General features: G+C 36.4%; 1 protein-coding gene across 4 annotated transcripts in view; it reads right to left on the reverse strand.

The window, feature by feature from the left end:
• Nucleotides 1-1,326: 1,326 nt before the first annotated feature.
• The window catches only part of KITLG (KIT ligand), an 87,855-nt gene continuing 70,987 nt past the window's right edge, over nucleotides 1,327-18,194 (reverse strand). For 2 of the 4 annotated variants that reach the window (XM_003313839.7, XM_509255.9), the window contains 4 exons: nucleotides 15,439-15,548; nucleotides 14,722-14,789; nucleotides 13,571-13,647; nucleotides 1,327-5,581 (listed from right to left, as the gene is read on the reverse strand). In XM_003313839.7, the coding sequence (XP_003313887.1) occupies nucleotides 13,608-13,647; nucleotides 14,722-14,789; nucleotides 15,439-15,548 (218 nt within the window). In that variant the 3' untranslated portion in view covers nucleotides 1,327-5,581; nucleotides 13,571-13,607. The remainder of the gene's footprint in view (nucleotides 5,582-13,570; nucleotides 13,648-14,721; nucleotides 14,790-15,438; nucleotides 15,549-18,194) is intronic. The other 2 variants (XM_016923954.4, XM_016923953.4) reach the window with 1 other exon arrangement.

Raw genomic sequence — 18,194 nt, forward strand, 5'->3', positions numbered from 1 at the left:
GAGAAGCCATCCAAGTGTTTTAGCCAGAAACACACACACACACACCCACACACACACACACCCACACACACACACACCCACACACACACACACACCCACCCACCCACCCACCAGATGTCTCCCTATTATTGACTATAATGTGATGAACTGATTGAAAAAGGGTGAAAGTAGAATCATGTGATCAGTTAGGAGGCTATTCTAGTTATCTAGTCATATATTGGTCGAAGTTGGCAATATAAAAGGTAAACAGAGGAGAGAGAATCAGCAAATTCTGAAAAGAAATGGTGGGTGAATAAGTGTGGTGTCATATAGCAAGGGTATGTGCTTGAGAGTCAAATAGCAACCAGTGGTTAAGCAGGATGATTATCTACTGCCTAAATCACAGGATCCGTAGTGCGTTTTGATCTTGTCATTCCTCTTCTCAGAAACAAGCAAAGGAGTCTAGGCTTCTCAGGGACCCTAAGAATAGTGTCTGCACTCACTGTTACATTGAAGGGTCTGGTCTTATCTCTCTGTGTGTCTTTTTATTTGGTGTATGCTAAGGACATACCTGTTTGATTTGGTAAAATAAGCTTAGAAATTTTATAACTTCTTTCTATGGAAAATGCTGCCCTGACTGGGCATAATTCTCACTATAAAAATTTGTCTCATCCTTCTAAGTATTAGCCCAAACATCAATTCCTCCACAGTCTCCCTTATTCTGTATCCATTTCTCCTTCCTGCATGCCCTAAGCACATTAACTGGACCTCTGTTTTGCATGTAGGTATTTACTTCAGGGACTATACATATTATACTGCTTTTCTATATCTGTATCTATTTTCTGTATCTGTATCTATTATAGTGCTTTTCTATATATCTATTGCATTTCTTTTCTCCAAACAAGTTATAAATCTCTTGAAAGCAAACGTCGTGTTAATTCATTTTTTATTTTCCTTGATTACTTATTTTAGTAATCAATAAATATTTATTGAATTTAAATAATTTCTTATCCCCTTGTGTCCATATTTCAACAAAATCTAGATTAATGACAAAAGTTTCCATAGAAAATTTTGACTGTAGCTTAATAACATCTAGATTAATGACAAAAGTTTCCACAGAAAATTTTGACTGTAGCTTAATAAATGTTCAACCATGTTGTAGACATATGTGATAACCTTAAGATATAAAATGACAGGGTAAATTTATGAGAGTGCATAAAATTCTTTATTTAGAACAATAAAGTATATGTATATATAATGTAATTTTAAATTCAAACCTGTATAAAAAAGGGTTGGGACATACACCTATTTTAAAAAGTACACATACAGTATATACACATACACATCACATTTTACAACCTTTTTTATTTAATTAAATTTCAGTCATAATAGAACTATTTAGAATAGTGTTGACATACATTTACATTATTATATGCGAACTCCAATCTATGACTGAACTAAGGGTATATCTGCGCATCTATCTAAATTAATACTTTTCAAGTCCATTGATTTAAAAAAATGGTGGCAAGTGGACACTATAATCACATATTAACCCTTAGAATATAGAATAGAATATTTTGATTGGAAAATTATATTTAGTGAGTATTGTAGCTCAGAGATCAAGTACTGGAAAATGGTGTGGTTTTTAGTTTAACAGTTGTTTTAATTTTATTGTTAAAAACATCATAAGGATGTAGTTGGAGATGGCAGTTATAAATAAATTTACAATGCTTAGTAAACATTTCAGGATCACAAATATCCATTTTAGCATGGATTATTTCTTGAAAAAAACACCTTGTTATAAAATGAAAGTACCATTATTTTATTTTTACAAACAAAGGCATTTCAAGACTAGTTAATGGAAAGCAGCAACATTATGAATTGTGTGATCAAATTCCACAAATGAACTAATTAGAATTTCAATCTGAATGGTTTTATTTTAAAGCCAATTTCAAAATAATATTGTTTCAAAGATAAGCTGGTTTACTTTAGATTTCTTATCCCACTTTCCAATTTTAAAGTGTAATTAATGAATTACCCCTTTATAAATTGATTCTAAAATATCTTTTGGCATTCAAAACCTTCATGAGCATTTTACATTTTCTGCTCTTAGTTTTCAATAAAATGAGAAGATTTAAACGCCCACTTTGGTGCATTTCCAAATGTTACACACATCTTATAGTTTCTCATCCTGACTAATATGACTAAAACGTACTACTGGTTTTCATTCTTTGGAGGTGATCCAAAATGTTTATTCAAGCAAAGGAAAAAGCCATCTCTTGTGTAAATGGTGATCCAATTCACCCTACTTAAGACTGAATTTCACTTTTACTAATGGACACTATTTACATTAGAAACAAGAACAGCAATGACTTTTTATGGTCAAGATACTTATTCACAGAATCCAGAGTTGGATATTTTGTATGGGTTAGTTTCAATGCTATTTTGTCTTCTTTGTCGGTCATATTGCAATAGGACTCACCCCTAAGGAGTGATCTCTGAGTTTACCATATAGATAAATAAAAAATTGAGACCCAAAGAGGAGAAGTGATTTACCATATCAGTTAATGACAGACTGGAGGCTCCGGATATCTTTTGCAACATCCATCCCACCATGCCAAAATGCATTTTTGAAGAATATATTTTTAAAATATACATAATGCCTAAAAGCTCCAAACTGGAATTACATTTTGAAATGAAAACTTGGCTGCAGTAAAATATTTTTAAAATCCATGATTTCTGAATGAGTTTTTCTCTTTATTTATAACTTTAGTTGAATTAGAGTAGGAAAACGTGCCCCAAGGTTTCTCCAAAGTACTTTAAAGCTCAATGAAATGTATTTAATTCTTACTAAAACCAATACTTCATTAGGTATGCATAATTTTTCATAATTTTCTTTTCACATACTTTTTAGGAGAATAGGCTACTTGTTCTATTATTGTATTGAAGAAAAATCAATTTTTCTCTGACTCATTAAAATGTGGCAGTGTGGTAAGCACATTAAATTACAATACAATATCCAGGAACACTTCATTATCGCTCAGGAGGCAACATTTATCATAAAGCCATTTTCTAAATAGACCTGGTTTCTACCAAAGAGGTGCGAAGCTTTCAGTATCATTGAGAATCTACAGACTTCTGAGATCATTTTAAAAGGTAATTTTGAAACTTTCCAAGATGGAACTGTCAGATACATGGCACCAACTGAAAAGGCGATTTCCTGGTTTACTATCTCAGCAGTGAGTTTTCCATGATTTATGAAGAAGGATATTCAGAACACATCTGGGATAAAATAAGCAAAGATAAATATATATTTTCATCTCAAAGCAGAAATGACACAGTTAATGTCCAAGCAGCTAGCATCCAAAATAATGTTCAGCATTTTTCTATTGTTCATGCATTTTATTCAACTTTAGTGTTTTAAAAATTGGCAATCCATGTAACTTTCAATGGACCAACACATTTAATAAGCAGGACACATCTCCCCTCTCCTACCATGTCAGATTTAATAACTTGCTGAATTTGTTTATTTAACTCTATTGATTAAGACCATGTCCATGAGTGTTAAAACCCAGCTACTAGGTTTGAGGACAAAAGTACACATTTATTATACTCTTAAGCACATTAAGCAGGATTTTCATATGCTCAAGCAAACTGAAACCATTGGTTAAATAAATCAAACTACTAGATTGAGAAGTATCTATCTTCTCAATCTATACACAACCTACACGCATAACTCATATTAATCTGTATCTATTTTCCTGAAAACAGTCAATGCCACACACTGAGACAGGACCTATCAGCAATTTAAATTGATCTCTGGTTTTATTACTCATCAAGTGTACCATGTGATATCTGAGGGCCTGAACACCTTAATGCAGCTTCTCAAAGCACCTGGGTTATATCTTAGAGAAATTACTCATATTTAAGGAACCACAGCATGTTAGAGAAGAAAGGGACTGTAGGAATCATCTGGGCTCTTTGGTACAAAAAAGAGCAAAGGCCACTTACTGGAGTTGCATCTGGATTTGCTTTGAACAGAAGCTAAAATCCAAATATACTAGAAATTCTTGGACTTTTGAAATGAAAGGAAAGCCAGCAGTTAGTTTTTCATGCCCTTTTGTGTCACTACATTGAAAACTGTTATCTTACGGTTGTAGAACATGGCAATAACGTTATCACAAAGATTAAGTTAGAATGGAAAGCTTTGGATTCCTTTATGTGTACATTCAAGACATGTTAAAAGAACTTTCATCAAAATAAACCATAAGAAATCATTCTTTGACTTTAGTCAGATGTTTTCTTGATTATAAAAAAAATTGGCAAGGGATATTCACATAATGTCTTACAAGTTCTAGTTTAAAAGCACAATGTCCATCTTGGGAATTCCTGCCAAATTCACTCTTAATATGACAAACACTGTCACACATTTTAAATAGCAAACTGACATGCATAACTACATAAAGCTTTCTTTTTATTTTTAATTCATAAACCTTAATGAATATAGAGTGCCCGATTTTAACTAAATGGATCCTTTAAATAGATAATGGTGATTATACTATAAATAACTAAAGTTTCCTGATTCCTTGCATTCCAAGTAACCTAGTTTTCAACACCCATATTAGCATGTGGGCGTGGTTTTCTAACCTTAGATACTAAATGTCATAATTTATTTTTAGGCTCTCCCATGGCGGAAATTGAAATGGGACCATCTTACATTCAGCATTTTCTCCTAAGTCCCTTTACATAGCTCTGTAATAGTTTTAGAATATAAACACATCATAACACATTTTGCAAACACGATTTATACACCCTATAGTGGTCAAGGGAAAAGGCGGACTTTCCCAGGATGCCAATGTCCTTCTTGGCAGACTGTTCTGATGTTCGGTGTTCTTAACTTCTTCCTGCGATGACTCTTTTGGAGTCTCCCCTCTGCCAAGGCATAATTCAGTACTGGCTCCCTTGCATAAATGGAACCAGGCAACCATTTGCATTTGTATAGTGGGATATTGGTGAGCATGGTTTACATCAGGAAGAGATCGAAATCAGACCCATATCACTAATCGGCAACTATAAAGCTGACATGTTGCCAAATCCAATCACAGTTCCCACTGCTTTCTACACTGTACAGTGGCTGACACTACTGAGTTTTAAACATTTTTTCTAGATCCCTTTGAGAAAAATTGTTACCCTCACTATCCAAGCTGAAATCTACTTGCAGAGACCAGGATAACTACAGGCTGCAGTTTGTATCTGAAGAATAAAGCTAGGTGTTTTTTCAGCATTTAGACATTTCTGGAGCCATGCAAATGGTACATGCAGTCTGAGACACGTGCTTTCTCTTCCAACATCAGCTGCAAGTTCTAAATGAGACCCAAGTCCCGCAGTCCTTAAAATAGAGTCCTGCTCCATGCAAGTTCTTCTTTATAGATGATTAATTCAGTGCCAGTTTCACAGTAAAACATTCTGTTCCAATTTCTGAATCATCCATATAAAGTCATGGGTAGCAAGAACAGATAAAGATGTGGTCTGTCACTCCAGACAGAATATGAATTTGTTTAAAGCTGCTTCATTTATGAAGCAAACATGAACTGTTACCAGCCTAGAAAGGAAGGAAGAAAAGAGAGATTATGGTGTATCTGCCTTCTGCCTTTTTAAAAATCTCAATAGCTGAAATCATATATGACCACAGAATGAGTAACAGATTTGCAATGTATGCTTCACTTATATAGCAGAAAAGAACTTCATAAATATTTTCTTAGATGCAGTGATCAGTCATTTTCTTCGATCTCCTTGGTAACACATTATCTGAAACAATCTTACTTTTTGTTTATTATCTATGTCCTCCCATTAAAATGTAAGCTCCATGAGGGCAGGGAGCTTCTCTATCTCTTTTACTGCTGTACCTCCACTCTTATAATAATGTCTGGCACTTAATATACACTCAATAAATATTTCACCCTGTGACTTTCATACCTCCTGACATTCTACCAATGATCTCAGTTTGTGATAATATAATTATCAACTTAGTTAGCTTTGAATTTCTCTAGCAAGACTATAAAAGGTAGTAAACAGGGGTGAAGGGAGAAGGATTGACGAACAAAGTGTCTGGAGAGTGGAGATTAGAGAAATGGAGATAGATGGAGTAGCATGAAAGAGATCCCTAAGACAGGTGGAGAAGCTGGTCAATGGCCACCAACAAGTAATAGCCTCACATGGCCACTGAGCCGCTCTAGTATCTTGACTATCTAGTTAGGTTCTAGCAATCATTTCTTCCAGCTGAGGAAATAGCAGCAGAAAGATTTCATTCAATACTTCCAGCCAAAAAAAGAAAGACTGTAATCTTGGCACCGCATCCCAACAAAGTTCTGGGGAAAGTTCGTTTGGCCTCAGCATAGCTTATTGTACTTGTTGAAAGCATGAAAGCCATATTTTGTTTTAGTTATTCAGTACTTGTGTTAATCTACTAGCTTTCAGATGTTTCAACTTTCCAGTAAAGTATTTGTATTTCCTTCTCTACTTAAAAAATATATATATAGATGGTATCATCCCATCTTCAATCCCAGTCTCTAAATAAATGTGTTTTGCATTTCTCGTCTTCTCTGCTCAATCTCTTTCACTACTTTTGTCCTTGTTTATCAAACCAGCATCACAGATCACTGTTTTTAAAGTATTGAGATCATTACACAGATTAGCCATAAAATTCCATAGTGTAATAAGAATTGCAATATTTTTCCAGTCTCTCTAAATGTAATATATTAAAAACTGTCTTATACAACAATTTACCAAGCAGAGAACTCTAGAAGCTAGACAACCTGTATTTAGGAAATCAGAATTAAATCTAGAACAAAAATTAAGAGATACTAAGATAAAACTTCAGAAATCCAAAATATATAGAAGATATTTTAAAAGCATGGTTAGAAAGCAAAAGGGAATCACAAAAAGCAAAAGGATGTATTTTTTAAATGTATAAATAATTGGAAACACAAAGCTTAATGTAGAGAATTAAATGTAGGACAGGCATGGTGGCTCACACCTGTAATCCCAGCACTTTGAGAGGCTGAGGTAGGCGGATCATCTGAAGTCAGGAGTTTGAGACCAGCCTGGCTAACATGGTGAAACCCTGTCTCTACTAAAAATACAAAAATTAGCTGGGTGTGTTAGTGCACATCTGTAGTCCCAGCTACTCTGGGGGTGAGGCACAAAATCCCCTTCAACCCAGGAGGCGGAGGTTGCAGTGAGCTGAGATCACGCCACTGCACTCCAGCTTGGGCTACAGAGCAAGACTCTTAAGAAAGAAAGACTCTCAAGAAAGAAAGAGAGAGAGAGAGAATTAAATGTAGAGAAGATTGGAAATCTATTTTTGATTTTTGTCCCCGGGTCACTTAGCAAAGAAAATAAACGTAAAGACTGGCACCTGTTTTCCCATAGAACAAAACTACAATTTTTATAATGATAACCTGGGTTCTTGCAAGAACCCTTGTGAAATAAGAAGAGTAAATTTATCATTAACCCTCATTACACATGAAAAACCAGGGTTTAAAAGACATGAACTGATAACTGATATAAACTTATCTAGTATTCTACACCAAAGGGTCAAGGCTTGAATCCAAGCCTAATCCTTTCTAATCATCTGCTTTACAATGTATCTGCAGAAACCAAACTCCCAAAGCTTTGAAAGTCTTAGGAAACATCTGGCAAAGAATCACAGGTCTTGCTATTTGGTAACCAACCATTGCCAAGCCTTGAGGCCTAAATTTCCAAGCTTGTCTTCAGCTTGTCCTTTATTCCAATTCTAAGATTTATTTTCTTCCTCCTTAGCTCAGATATACCAAAATTTTGTTTGTATTTCTTTAGTGAACCTCTCCACAATCAAACCCATGCTATTTACTATCAACCACACGGGGCCATTTCTGTGACTAAGCAATTTCTCTTTCAAGGTCTCAAATAAGATTCTTTGCAGATAACTCTCAAATTGCAAATCATTCTTTCCAGGCCTGACTGTTATCTGAAGTTCCAGTCTAACATATTTGGCCACTGGTTAGTTTCAATAATATTTACCAACAGCTTCTTCTCCTGATTTTCCATTTCCTGTTAATGCCACCGCACTCTGGTAAGTCCCATAGTCTCCAAATCATTCTTGAGTTCTGCCTGTGATGCCAAGTCTCACATCCCATTAGTAACTAGGATTTGTTGATTCTTTTACTGCAATGTCTTCAAATGGTCTATGCTTTCTTATTTCCTGGCCCTGATGCTAATTCAGTTGTCATTCTCTCTCACATCTTATTTAAAGACTGGCCTGGTAAGTGGACTCAATTTCTCTAGTTAACCACTCCCGTACATCTTGCCATACCAACACCCGATTAGTTTTCTCACACCTCAGCTTTGATTGTCACCCACATCTTTCCTACACCATTTTCTCCCAATACCTCCTTATGTGACACAAGGCATTTAAGCCCCATTCCTGGAATTCAAACCCTTTCTCAAACCGATGCTCACCCTTTCTTCTCAGCATTTAACTCTTTATATGTGACTTCCACTGGAATCCAACTGTCCAAACTGACCCTTGAACACAGTTTCTACTTTGGGACTATACTGACTTAGTTTACACCATGTGCTCAGTACAGATGCTACCTCCACCACTTACAAAGTGAAGCTTTTCTCCTATTGTTAGTGATTTCTCTCTCCTTTCAAAAATAGGTAACTGTATTTGGGTGTGCTCAATTCTAAGATGTCATTCATTCCAGTATCTAGAACTGTGTTGAATTCACAACTTGTATGAACATATGCAGAGGCCTGGACTTTGATCAAAGTAACTCTGTAAACTTTTAGTTCACTTTTAAAAATTGGTTATTATGTATATGTCTGATTTCCTTTTGTAGGCTATAAACAATTTGAGGACACAACAAAGTTATATTAAGCTTTGCATCCATCAATGCACCTGCTAGAGTTTGTTGGAATCACATTTGTGGGAAGAGTAAAGAGCAAAAGTTTCCTGTAATGTATTAACATAAATAAAGTTTTTAATGTAATCCATCTGTTTTATTTATCTATCTTAATCTTTGCTATCCACAACCCAATATGAAAAAGGTTTTTGTAGGATGCTACTATGGATATTTGGCATAAGCTATGTGACCAAGTAAATTTTTAACTTTTCACATAGCTGTTCTCACGCATGGTGTCAAATAAACACACTTCAGTTAATTTTTTATTTTTATATTTTGAGACCAGGCCTTGCTCCATCACCCAGGTTGGAATGCTGTGATTTGATCATGGCTTATTACAGCCTCAACCTCTCGGGCTCAGGCAATCCTCCTGCCTCAGCCTCCTGAGTAGCTGAGACCACAGGTGCACACCACTATGCCCACCCAATTTTTAAATTATTTGTAGAGATGGGGTCTTCCTATGTTTCCCAGGCTGGTCTCGAACTCCTGGGCTCAAGTGATCCTCCCACCTCAGCCCCCGAAGGTACTGGGATTACAGGAATGAGCTACCACTCCTGGCCTATTTATTCCTAGGTGCAACTTTTTTTGTTGTTGTTTCTAGTTCAATACATTCCTTCCACGTTTGTCCCTTTAGTTAAGATATTAAACCCTCCTTCTTTTCATTTTCCAATTATAGGTTATTTCCTTAAGAGAACTAGCCCATATGTTCTCTATTCTAGTGTTCCAATATTTGTCTTGATTTAATTTGTTTTAGTTGGTGAAACTTCCATTTCAGGGAGAAATCCTTGCCATAAACCTGAGTCATTCCTTGTATTTTTCCCCTTCCTTGTTAACCAAGAAAATGATTATAATCCAAATTATATCTATTTTTTAAATGTATAATTGCAACTCCACATTTTATTTCTGTCTTGGCATTTTTTACTACAGTTATTCTTATTTTTTAGAAGATTTTCTCTCCAACCACATCACAGTTTGTTCTCCCAGACCTTCCCTCTACTACACACCTATCTAGGAACTAGACTTAAGAGTTCCTTGGAGGGTTTTCCATCTCTGCTGGTAGAAGGCCAAATGTAAGGGTTTACTTCATATAATGGGTAGTCAATAGATGATTACAAATGATATACACACATTTTTACTTTGGGGTTTTCAGATTCTGAGGACGAACTGGCCCTTTTCTACCTCTTTTCCTACTTTTCCCTCAGCATTTGAATTCTTATGTACTCATAGACACATACAAGTTTTTTTCTGTTTTTATTTTCATATATTTTATTCTCATCTTATTGTAATTCTGAGATATTCATTCATCTTTCCATTAATTTATTCAACAAATAGTTATTCATCATTTATATGTGCACAGTATAAGTGACATTGTTTAGTGGGGCTCCAAAACTAAATTAAGAAAAAAAAATCCTGCCCTCTAAGAGTTTATGGTTTTGAAAAGGGCACAAAATGTTCATTTAGGTGACTGTGATGTCCTACCAAGTGTCATATGAAATCTATTTAGAGGGCCAGAAATAGAGATTATTTTCATTTGGGAAGTCAGGTTTTTGTAGGTGGCAGTATGTGACCTGAGCCTTGGTGGAGCTTTGCAGAGATGACGAGTAAGGCACTTTGTGAAGGAGAATGAGTCATGTTTTCATTCATTCTGCCATCTATTTCCCATTGACTACGGAATAAGTGAGCTGGGTTTTTTTCTGGATAATTCTGGCTTCTTTAACCTGGCTAATGTGATTCATTTTATACATGAGTAATAATTCATACCTTAAGAAAAATAATTTATTAGTTAATTTCTCATGTGATTATATTCCCTCTTGATATGCATACCTTGCTGTCTCATTAATCCAACCCAATACATTAAATACACACATTCACACAAAAGATAAAAACAAACCCTACTTCAGAAGAACAATCTTCTTTGCCATTTGCTTAAACTTTCATTTAGGGCTGAGTCACTCACTCAGTCTCTCATTCAAGAAACATTTATAGAGAGCCAACAATGCACGGGCAGCAAGTTAGGTGTTGAGGGTACAGCAAGAAACAGAAAGACCTAACTCTTTTCTTGGAATGCTAACTGACTATTCAACACATGCATAAGTTGTTTGACTATGGTTGCTTTAAAATACCATCTTTTTTCCTCCTAAACAAATGGCCTGGGTTTCCGTATCCTAATCCACTCCCAAATGTCATGGGACGAATGTCGTAATTAAAACCACATGATTAAAGACCTGTGTGCCAAAACAGGATCCCAGCAATGCAATCCCAAACCAAACAACAGAGGACATTACTTGAGCATTTGAGCATTTAAGACTCAATTAACCATTTAATGTGTGGTTTGTGAATGCCACTTGAGAGAACTGAAATGGCTGTCAAGAAGAAGAAGAAAAGGAAGGAAAAAAAAAAGAAAACAGTGAATCTCATCTTATGGTTCAAAGGCAAAAAAATGAATTTCTAGGAAAAAGCATGGTTTCAGCTTGGGAAATATTGCTTCGGAAAATAAAAAGTGTCAAGCAAATGGTCTATCCATTTACATTATTTGACAGGAAGAATGAGCCTAGAAAGAAGTGGCAATGGGCAGCAGAAAATAGAGGGTGCTATTCATGCTACGGACATGTTAATCAAGAGTATGATTGAAGGTAAAAGTGACAGAGTGTGTAGAATAAAGTATTACGGTGTTAGAGAAATGTGCAACATAATTATATCATGTTATCTTGAGTTGTTAAAAAAATGTTGTTGTATAACCATAAAAGTAAGCTCATACAGGAGGCAAGATAATTTATGACTCAGTTCCACTGAAGAAGATTAAGTCTAGAGACAAATCTCTGAACCTGGGACAGGAGTTAAAGCTGGAAGGGCAGTGACTTGCAGGGTGAAGAAGGAATCCACCACAGACTATCTAGGTAATAAAGAGGAGAGTAAATAATCCTTTGACAATGAGGGAATGCACAGAAGAAATGAGGAATTTGAAAGAGGAGAGAATATTCGCATGCAACTGTGGTAAATGATCTCAGGATTCCATGCCAGTAACAAAAATAACAGCCAATTAGCAGAAGCAAAAGTGAGGGACAGCATGAATCAATACTGATTAAGTTAATGCAGCTGTGGGTCTTCCCGCAACAGTATCTGCAGCAAGGGAGCAGAGAAAGCAGACGGGACAGGAGATAATGATACCAGTACCTTCTAGCCACGTCTTACTCTCCTTTCTCCCACAATCCCTCCGCAGACCCACACAATCACAGCACCTGTCTGCCATGCATTTATGTTCCGTGCATCCTGGGCTCTGAACTATTATAATGCATAATTATTACTAGTCATGTGGAAGGTGGCAATTGACCTGGAAAATCTTACTCTCCTGACTCTAAGATATTTGGATGTTTTCTCTTTTTCCTGAAAATGGCAGGGAAACATTCTGGTTTTCTCTTGTTTCAGCATCTAACACATGGGATACAGTCATGTTATAGTGGTCACACCTAAATAAAATTGATTCCACATATTTTTATTCTATTAGTAATACTTAATTTTAGTCCTAATTTGCTATATTTCCCTTGTCTAATTAATTTTCTGGTCTCAAAAACAGTCTAAGTAAACATACAACTGTTAATTTTTGTGCATATCCCACACTAGATGAATCCACTAGTCAGGACAAACACTGCTTACCTTTCAAAACTGGAGAATACACAATGAATTAGATATGCACATTTCAATTATGTAACAGCTTCAGCCAACATACTGACATCTGCTTGATAGAAGACTTACTAATGAAGTTTGTTTCTAAATTTTGGCATCTCATATGCTGTATAGTTCTTGCTAAATATTTCAGTTTGAATTAAAATTTTTACAATCTACCCATCTGACAAAGGACTAATATCCAGAATCTGCAAAGAACTTAAACAAATTTACAAGAAAAAATCAAACAACCCCATCAAAAAGTGGGCGAAGGATATGAACAGACACTTCTCAAAAGAAGATATTTATGCAGCCAACAGACATGTGAAAAAATGCTCATCATCACTGGCCATCAGAGAAATGCAAATCAAAACCACAATGAGATAACCATCTCACACCAGTTAGAATGGTGATCATTAAAAAGTCAGGAAACAACAGGTGCTGCAGAGGATGTGGAGAAATAGGAACACTTTTACACTGTTGGTGGGACTGTAAAGTAGTTCAACCATTGTGGAAGTCAGTGTAGTGATTCCTCAGGGATCTAGAACTAGAAACACCATTTGACCCAGGCATCCCATTACTGGGTATATACCCAAAGGATTATAAAATTATAAATCATGCTGCTCTAAAGACACATGCACACGTATGACTGAGGCTGGAAACCATCATTCTGAGCAAACTATCGCAAGGACAGAAAACCAAACACCGCGTGTTCTCACTCATAGGTGGGAATTGAACAATGAGAACACTTGGACACAGGGTAGGGAACACCACACAATGGAGCCTGTCATGGGGTGGGGGGAGGGGGAAGGGATAGCATTAGGAGATATACCTAATGTAAATGACGAGTTAATGGGTGCAGCACACCAACATGGCACATGTAAACATACGTAACAAACCTGCACATTGTGCACATGTACCCTAGAACTTAAAGTATAATAAAAAAAAAAGGAAAAAAAAAAGGAAAGAAGAAAAAAACTTACCAATGTACGAAAGTAACAGTGTTGATACAAGCCACAATTACACTTCTTGAAACTCTCTCTCTTTCTCTTGCAACATACTGAAAAACAATAAGAAAAAATGCTTATTTGCTCTTGGTCAGAGATTCTGAGGTACACCATGATCTGGGCATTGTAAAAGGCAGCTTTTCTGTAAATATAGTAGCAGAAGATTGAAAATTGAATGGGGAGCCTACCTTCTTATTACTATAGGGAAGAGGGAAGACTTCATTTGTCTTAAGGTAGTCTTTCCAAGTAGTTAAAACATTTCTTTCTCTGTATATGCATATACACATACCAAGCATGCCTATATGCATTTCATATGTGTCTGTGTATACATACAGGCATGACACGAGAGAAGGCAACACACCAAATGAAAATTATAATCAAAGGTAAGGGAACATATGAGTGCTGGGCAGTATAGGGTAAGGTGAAAGAATGACAAGAGCCAGCTACAGTGAATGGAAAGTCATCTTACAGCAAATTTTGTATTCAGCTTTAGAGAAAACAACGAGTATGTTGAGAATAGTTAAGGGCTCTGAAAGCCAGAGTAAAATAAAAGATATATAAAATATACAAGAGAAAATCACTGAACGTATTTTGAATAAGAAGTCACACGATGAACCAGGGTTTACAGAAGAGTGTGACTAAAGGTTGAGTTTAGAAGGGCTAAAGAAAACATCAGTGGCAGCAACTCATGAGATCATAAAGATGTCAATGATGATAATGCTTCCTACCGAAAGAACTAAGCTTAGGAAGAGGCTCCAAGAGCTGAATCAGTATGTTTTGATAAATGTGTGGAAAAGACAGAACATGAGCAAATGTGCCTCCAGAGTTCCACAACCAGGAGTCTGAGAAGATTCTGCTGCCTTACTTAAATAAGAAAGCAGAGGTAACCCCTTTATAAACCCTAAGAAGAGTCATGAAGACAATTATGTGAAGGTATTCTGTAGGTGAATGGAGATGCAGCACTGAAGAGAGAGTGAGACATCAGAAACATGGATAGAGTTGGGACTCACTGGTTAGGAGCTACTGTCATGAGTGAAGGACTTCTTAAAGACATTATGGGCAGGTACACAGTGTGTGAAATGGCAATGCCATGCTTGATTGGGCACACATTTAGCAAAACAAAATACCTTATCTCATTATCCTCTTCATTAATTTGTATATTTTCAACTGCCCTTGTAAGACTTGGCTGTCTCTTCTGGAAAAAGAAGAAAGACATATACTGTAAAATAATCAATGAATGGTCTAATATTTAAGAGGTAAGTGGACTCCACTTTTATCTTTTATGTCAATAACTCCAATAATAGTTTTTTCAGCATGTAGCATGCAAAATATCTTTGTAATAAAAAATTATGAAAGCTGCATGGTACTATCAACTCAACATTTTTAGGATGTTGGGGGCTAAAGAGTAATAAAGAAGCTGACACTTAATCAAATTCAAAAGACATTTCAAGAAGCTGAGTCACAATGATTTTTGCACATTTTAAAATTTTAGACAGGCTTCAATAAGAACAGAACAAAAGAGTAGAAATCCAAAATAGCAGATAATACAAATGACATTTCTATTTGTCTTCTAAGTATATCATATGATTTTTGTCAGATCTTCCTCTTCATATTTAGTTCAGGCTATTAACACCAGTTCCTAATTCTTAAGCGTGAATTATCAGCTAGAGGGATTGTCTCCAGACATAATGAGAAACAGGAAACTTTATAAAATTTAAATTTTGTTTAGATTATAAGCTAAGGTAGAATTCACTGTTTTCTTAAAGGATCATTTCTTGAGGAAAAAAAGATAATAATTTATGTAAACATAGCATATTTTTAAAAAAAGGAATGGTACCACTTACCTTCCAGTATAAGGCTCCAAAAGCAAAGCCAATTATAAGAGAAAACAATGCTGGCAATGCCATGGCTGCCCAGTGTAGGCTGGAGTCTCCAGGGGGATTTTTGGCCTTCCCTATAATTTAAAGAACACACTGATGAATACAGCATATCCATTCTAGAAGTTTTGCTCTTATGCTGTGGTTCTTTTTAACTGTTTCTGTAACACATTCTGGACCTATATCTGTTTAAAGTATTCAAAAGATTGATTTTTCTGCTGAATATTGCTTTTGCAAGGCAATATAAATCCATGTAGTCTCCAAAAGATGAATGCATTAAAAAAGAAAGAAATCACAGAGACAGAAAGAGATCTGGCTTGGGTAATTCTGACACATATGGAACACAGACTTAATATATTTCTGGGGGGAAAATGACTTATACTATCAAGCAAATCTATCTCCCATGCCTTTATCTTCTAAAATCTTTTTGCTTTCTCACTCTTGACAGCTTGCTCAGAAATTTTAAACATGACATTTTACAACCTGGATCAAGATCTGTATGCATTCAGCTATGTTTGGACTGTTGAAAATATTAAATAATTGTATGTGCACTGTGGTTATAGTATTTTTAGGTATCTCATGCTTAGAATCATGGCTGTTTCCACATTCATATCTTCAACATATATTTATCGGATGCCACTGTGCAACGGACTAAGAGTTTGGACTTTTAATGTTGGAAAGCTTAAGACTAACACTAAGGGGAATGGTTGAAGGCACTAGTGTTGTCCCATACTACGTCTAAATAAGAAACTCAATGAGAGAGAACACATATGGAATTGGTTTGGGACACCTTTCTTGATCCTGCCTGGCTCTTCCATGAGAAGCAAAATGATTCATGAATTTAGGTTGGATGTGGTGGCTCACCCCTGTAATCCCAGCACTTTGGGAGGCCGAGTCAGGCAGATCACCTGAGATCCAGAGTTCAAGACCAGCCCAGCCAACACGGTAAAACCCCGTCTCTACTAAAAATACAAAAATTAGCTGGGTGTGGTGGCGCATGCCTGTAATCCCAGCTACTCCGGAGGCTGAGGCAGGAGAATCGCATGAACCCGGGAGGTGGAAGTCGTAATGAGCCGAGATCATGTCACTGCACTCCAGCCTGGGCAACAGAGCAAGACTCTGTCTTAAAAAAAAAAAAAAGGAGCAGAATGATTCACGAATTAAATAAACAAAACACATCTCCCACAAGGGTCTCTTCCAACATGAAACTTATTTTGACAGATTTTTCTATATACCTATACCTATTTAACATACAAAGTACCTAGAGTACATAATATAAAATAATAGATCTACTATGTGTGTATCAACATCTTACAGGGAAAAATTAATTCATAGATTTAACTTGATAAGTCAGAAATAGATTTTATCTACTATGGTGAGGACAGGAACAGCCCATTCCTCTACCATATGTGAACTGAGAGCAGGAAATTCCCTCATCCTATAAATGGTATGTTTCCAAGGAGACTCTAATGATGGGATGTATGGATGTGTGCTCACGTGTGTGTGTGTGTGTGTGTGTGTGTGTGTGTGTGTGTGTGTGTGTGTGTGTTGGGGGAGGAGACAGTGAGGGATGAACAATAAGGTGCTGGTGATCCCCACGCAGGGAGTTGTCAGAAATAGGGTCTTCCATTCACATAACCATGAATTTCCTCCTTAGGATTCCTCCTCCTGGCCCACCCCACATCCTATAGCCCCTTGGGAGATATGTTTTACCATCTCAAGTTGGAGCCCAATGTGAATTTTCTCACCAAAATAAATCTGAGTAATAAAATGGGATTTGGTATAATTAAAGTACTATCATTACAATAACAGAGCTATTTTAAGGATTATGTAAGATTACGTGGACTAGTTTGGGATTTAACTACTATCTATAAAAGTGCTCTCTATATGAAATGGATTCAGGGTTACAAACAATTCGCACCATTTGAGGAATTTTAATAATACTATTTGTAAATAAATCATTTGGCTGTTTTGGTTCTCCTTGAAGGCCAATCTGCTGTGGCCCCCATTATCTATTGGGATTGCTGGTATGTAATTACGATAGATTTACTAGGTAACCTCCTTAAGAGGCCATAATCAATGTACACAGAGAGAACAAATAAATTAATTAAGATTTTGTGCTTAAAATCCAATGGAAAACTCTAACAAGCTAGGAAGATGCTATGGAGAACTCCATTATCTACGTTGGGTCAGCCAGATGCCCTGTAATCAAGGTAGCCAAACACCATGTTCTTCTTGTTCTATACAAAGACCAAACCTAAGTCTTGAAATTCACCACTCAGACCAAAGGAAAGACCAGACTCAAAAGCAAAAAGCAGCTTACTAAAGAGTGAGATATTCTGGAATTTGCTACCTAAAACCTTTCTCAGGCAGAAGGATAGCATCTAAGGAAGGGGCTTCCAACAAAGCTGTGTGGGAGACCTCACTAAAGAAAGCTCAGACTTGCTCTCTGAGAGTGCGGTGACTACCATGTTGACACTTCCATCCCTAAGACTGTGAGCCAATACACAATCCTGGAATCTGACTAAGACACAGCAGCAATCTTCCTGCAGGAGACAGGGAGGGAGAGAAACAGCAAAGACTGGATGGCGGGGCAGCAGTGGAGAGGAGGGTTGGGGGAAGCGCCCATAGGTTACTGAGCTTCACCTCCCATAGAGGTCAATGTTACCTCACTTTCTTTATTTCACTTGTTCATGCGTGGGGCTTAAGAACCAGGCCTTTGG

The sequence above is a fragment of the Pan troglodytes genome, chromosome 10 (genome assembly GCF_028858775.2).
Source record: "Pan troglodytes isolate AG18354 chromosome 10, NHGRI_mPanTro3-v2.0_pri, whole genome shotgun sequence".
Lineage (NCBI taxonomy): Eukaryota > Metazoa > Chordata > Mammalia > Primates > Hominidae > Pan > Pan troglodytes.